This window comes from Dioscorea cayenensis, chromosome 5 (assembly GCF_009730915.1).
Source record: "Dioscorea cayenensis subsp. rotundata cultivar TDr96_F1 chromosome 5, TDr96_F1_v2_PseudoChromosome.rev07_lg8_w22 25.fasta, whole genome shotgun sequence".
NCBI classification, from domain to species: Eukaryota; Viridiplantae; Streptophyta; class Magnoliopsida; order Dioscoreales; family Dioscoreaceae; genus Dioscorea; species Dioscorea cayenensis.
Window position 1 is genome coordinate 1911584 of NC_052475.1, and position 5241 is coordinate 1916824.

The window sequence follows — 5241 nt, forward strand, 5'->3', positions numbered from 1 at the left end:
AATTAAGCCAAACTGAATTATTGGAAAAAAAAATCTAGTTTTTATTGAAACTAAAGAATAATCCTTTATGGAGTTAAAATGATAAAAAATACAAATGAAGTCATAATATATGGATTTAAAAATCTCATGTTATTGCTTAACATTTGGAGTGCCATCTCCTTTGTTTTCAAATGAATGAGCTGTTACTAGACAAGTAAGAATTCTATGCAACTGTGATACCAACTTAGCTTGTGTCCCCTCTAATAAAAATTTGTCAAATCATATATTATAGCTGTCTATTTAATCACCACCAATGATTAATTCTTTTTGTATTTTTATTTTTAATATTTTCAAAACTTTTATCTTTGCCTTCCTTATCATTTCATTTGAAATTAAATTTTAATTTTTAAATCAAAGACGACCGCACCCTTTGCCGGTGTGCTCTTCACCGGACTCTTGATGCATGACTGCGTCATGCCCCTTTCTCTCATTTCATGCCCTTTCTCAGACTATTTTTTTCCCCAAATATTTTTTTTAATTTTATTCACTTTATAAAAAAATATTTTCACGCTCCGTCGAGATACTACCCGCCTTAAACTCAATTTTCTCCTCTCGAGATTTCTTAGTCAAGCTTCTTTCCATCTCTTCCTTCTCCCTTTGGATCACATTAATTTAATTATTAAGCTTGTGAAATTTTTTGGTAATCTATGTTTTTTTTCTTTTTAATCTTTTCATTACATTGATATTTTAAGTTAATTTTAAATGTTTGCATGTGTCCTTCCCATTCATTGCAACTAACATCAATTAATGGAGTCCAAAACAAACAAATTAAACCCAATAAAATCACATCTTTTATGCATAACAAACTTGAAAAAAATATATAGAAAATAAAAAAAAAAACAAATTTTTATGTAGAAATTAGACTTGTTTATGCATGTTCTTCGTGTTAGAATTTCCAGATTAGTCTAAAATCATGAAAAGATCCTGAAAACACCAACAAAACAAAAGGCAAAAATAATACATTAAAGTAAAGATAAAATTTTTTTTAAATAAAATAAAAACATAAAAAAAATTAATCGTTGGAGCGAGTGGGTGATTAGATAGAGGCTAAGGTGGCTATATATCTGACTTGTCAAATTTTAATTAGAGGGGGACACAAGTTGAGTTGGTATCACGGTTGTATAAAATCCTTACTCTTTTTAATTTTTGTAATTATTATACAATCCCACTTTTTAATAAAATACAATTAGTAAACCATAATATTATTATATATATTTCCATGTTTTTAGATCAACCAGTTTCTCTTTATTTTCTCTCACTAAAATTTCATTATCCTAGATAAATCAATCTTTCCCTTTTTTTCCCTTTAACTTTTTATTTCATTTTTTTATATTCTTTCCATTTTTTTCTTTCACAGTTAAATTCAAACACTATATAAATTTAAAAAAATTAATATAATACATTGTAAAAACTAGTGAACTAATCAAATTCAAGCTAATCTTACTCAATAAAAAATAAGAAAAACAAGGAAAACAAAATCCAAATAAGACTCTAAACTCTAAAAGTTGCGCACATGTGCTTTTTGACATTCCAAAGTTTTTCATTCATCTTCATAATTAAAAGTCTAAGTTCTCGAACTGATCTGCCTGGATGAGTTCATCAATATGATGTTGAAAGAGAGGGTGGCCGATTGTGCATGTCGTTGTTATTATGGTGGTTGTTCCGCTAGTTGTAGTTGTTGTTGTTGTTATGGTACCTGTTCCAGTTGTTGTTGTTGTTGTTATAATCGAAGGTGGTGATTGTTGCAATGGTGTTTGTTGGAGAGGCGATGGTGGTTGTTCCGATGATGTTTGTTGCAGCGGAGATGGTGGTTGTTCTGATGGTGTTTGTTGTTGTAGGCTTCTCAACCAAAGAATAGTGTTGGCGATAGCAATAGCGATCCATGTGTTTACCATGGTTTCTTCTGTACAGAGTTAGATATAGCATCATATTAACAAAAAATTTGAATTTGATTTTAATTTGAATTAATATCTTGATTATATTAATTTAGTTTTTATTTTAACTTAAAATAAAATTGTCTATCATTTTATCATTACAAATATGAAATATCCAATGTAAAACCTAATAAGTATTCTTGGTTGGTTGAAATGTTATTTAAATTCTTATTTAAAAAAAAATTATCTGAATCATTAAAAAAAAAATATTGCACGTCCATCCTGCACAGCAAGCGCAGGCATGGTGGGCACGAAGGGCAAAGTCCCATGGATGAGCTCAGAAGTTATCATGCGCATCCAACTTTTATATATACACTATGTTCTCTAATGCCTATGATTCAAACACTTGCACTTCACAGCTCTTGCGAGTTGTATTTTTTTTATAAAATCGACAAGTGATAAAGCAAAAAATATATGCAACTCTGGAAGAAGAATGAGAGGTAATCCTCACAAATAACTCTCACAGGAAAATCTGAACATGAATTGTAATCTGAGAGGTTGGAAGCTAGGCTAAATGAAATCTAAACATTTCCTATAAATTATATAATAATTAGCAGAAGCGAAGATACTTACCTACCCAATGGATATTTCTATGCCGTGCCATTCCCTTTTGTTGATCTATAATAAATTATAAAATCATTTGGCTCTGGATATATATATATATATATATAATCACCCCCACTCCCTGATTTAAATATATCATTATCCTAAATATCTGTTAAGATTAAGATACTATTTTGAGGATATAGTTACAAATAACTAAATGTCATAACAAAGATAATTCAAATTAGATTGAAATTGTTAAGAGTGATGTGCTATTAAATGTGGTGACTAGTCATTGTTGACTAGTCTATGTTAATGTATTCCATTGTATGTGTGTGTGTGGTCTTATCCGAAAAATTAGAACCAAAAAAAGAGAGTGAAGATGAGGTGAAGAAAAAAAAAATTATGCTGTGAAGAAATCTTGATGCATTTCATGATTTCATCCTCTGATGCATTTGAAGATATATTAAATGGAATTAAGCTATTGATATTGATGTTGCCTTTTACTGTGAAGTAGTATTGGTATTTCTATTCCTCTGGATCTCTTGCTGTTTTTATTGCAGACAAATACCAGAAAGTGAGAGATAGAAGATGTATTTTTCCTATCTTACAAAGGCTGCATCTTTATCAAGTAAGGATCTTGTCATTGTCTATCTAGATTGTGTTTTTATGCTATCTATTGTGTTATTCACAACATGAGAATCAAGCATTGATGTAAAAGCAAAAATACTTGTTTGAATTCAGATGAAAGTATGGTGGTTAGCCCTTTACTAAATTATATTCTTGGTCTACATTTAGCTTCCATTATTTTTTGCCAAGATGAGACTAAGCCGCTAAGAAAAAGCAAGGGTCTTGGCGGAGTAAGTGGAAGTGGAGCTCACTCACACATGGAGCATCCAGCACACAACCACTACTCACACTCTCATCTATGATTCGAATTTTTCACCCCTAGTGAAGAGTTCTTACATGAAATGTCTTTACTGATCCTGTGGTGTTCTACACATTAACTACTCTAACAGTTTCCACTAAAATTAGCATCCAGTTATCTTAATTTTGTGCGGTTGGGACTGAGATAAGTCTTGTTTGCCATGATTCTGCATGTATGAAAATAAATTTGGCAGCATTTGATTACAATCATATATGTATGTATGTATATATATGATCAAGTAAATGTTTTAAATTAATTACAATCATACTATGTAACTTACCAAAAAATAAAAAAATAAAAACTCATGTCTAACTTTCAGAAATTCTAGCCCAACAAACTTGAGGAAGTAATCTTGCTTTTTTATGAGAGTGAGTGGAACTTCACTCCTTTGCCAATCAAACATTAGGAATTGTTAAAATTAAGTTTACAAAATCTTTACTTCCCCAAACCTAACGCACAAAAGTGGCCAATGTTAACACTTTTCTTTGCAACTAAACATATACATCTTACAATTTCAATTGAAACCGTTACTTTCACACCTCTACTATTTTTGTAAATCATTTTTTTTAAAATAGATAAATCACAAATTCATTATAAAAAATAAGAGGATCTCGGGGCTGCCGAAACAATAAAACAAAGACCCAGAGTCTAAAAATGAAGGTCAGAGGATGAAAACAAGAAAAAAAGAAAGAAAAGAAACAATAAATAGAAAGCCCTCACGCCAAAAGAGAGGGCATGCTAGAAACGCATATATCATATGTTTAAAGCAAAACTATTCAACTTTTTCAAATTATAAAAACACACACACAAACAAGCAGGCGCACTACAGAGTTGACATTTGCTCATCTAAAAAAACAATATTACGACTTTTCAACAAAATTATTAGAATAAAAATACAATACTCATATTGAGTAATGCTATATAGAATGAAGAAAAAACACATGAAACCATCCACATGAATGATGTGGCGGGTGACGTGTCAAATTATTTTTAATTAAAAATAAAAAGGAGAAATTAGGACACAAATCTCTTTCTCGTATGGCTCAGTGCTCCCGGTGCGAGCTTCCCTCCTCCATGACCGGTGGTCGTTTTCCCTCCCATGACTAGCCCCGCGACTGAATGGGGCCGGGACCCAGAAGGGAGGCGAGGGAAGGACCGGAGGCGGGGAAGCGGGGAAGGGAAGTCGGGAGGCGGGAAGGGGAAGGGAAGCCGCGGCTGAATGGGGCGGGAGGCGGAGGAGGAAGCTCATGAGGCTGGGATTAGGAGTCCGAGAACACACACAAATGAGAGAGAAGAGAAAGGACTCACGTGCTAATTCTTTTCTCCTTTTTATTTTTTAATTAAAAATTGACACGTCACCGACCACATCATTCTTAGTCGATTTCGATGTGATTTTTTTCGTAACTAAAAATCTCCTGTTCCTGTTAAGAAAATTTTTTAGAATATTTTTTTTATATTATTTTGTAAATTATAATCATTGAAAACAAGGAAAATGCTTTTGTCAATTAAAAATTAAATTAAGCATTAAAACAAAACATATATGTAAAATATTATTTTGTTATTAATAAAGATTCATATATCATGCATATGTATCTTTAGCCGCATATATATATATATATATACTATAATAATATCTAAAATAGGTGTAATTTATTTCTTCAATTCAATTGTAGATTAGTATATCTAGATACTGATAAAAGTTTGGCTAAATGGGAAAATAATATAATTATTTGAATTAACTTTATGATAATAATAATTTAATTTAGGATTTAATTTAGATGAAATAATTGTTAACTT

At 31.1% G+C, this 5241-nt stretch overlaps 1 protein-coding gene across 1 annotated transcript; it reads right to left on the reverse strand.

Annotated features, from left to right (window-relative positions):
* Positions 1-1595: 1595 nt before the first annotated feature.
* LOC120261667 (bromodomain-containing protein DDB_G0270170-like) lies at positions 1596-2591 on the reverse strand. Its single transcript, XM_039269642.1, has 2 exons — positions 2547-2591; positions 1596-1942 (listed from the first exon to the last, which is right to left on the reverse strand). The coding sequence occupies exons 1-2, from the start codon at positions 2575-2577 to the stop codon at positions 1596-1598; spliced, it is 378 nt and encodes a 125-aa protein (XP_039125576.1). The 5' UTR covers positions 2578-2591.
* Between the last annotated feature and the right edge of the window lie 2650 nt (positions 2592-5241).

Bases quoted from the DNA above. Each gene is read 5' to 3' on its own strand.
- LOC120261667 (XM_039269642.1), bottom strand. From the start codon at position 2,577: ATGGCACGGCATAGAAATATCCATTGGGTAG. The intron at 1,943-2,546 runs GTAAGTATCTTC...AACTCTGTACAG, and splicing joins TAGAAATATCCATTGGGTAG to AAGAAACCATGGTAAACACA.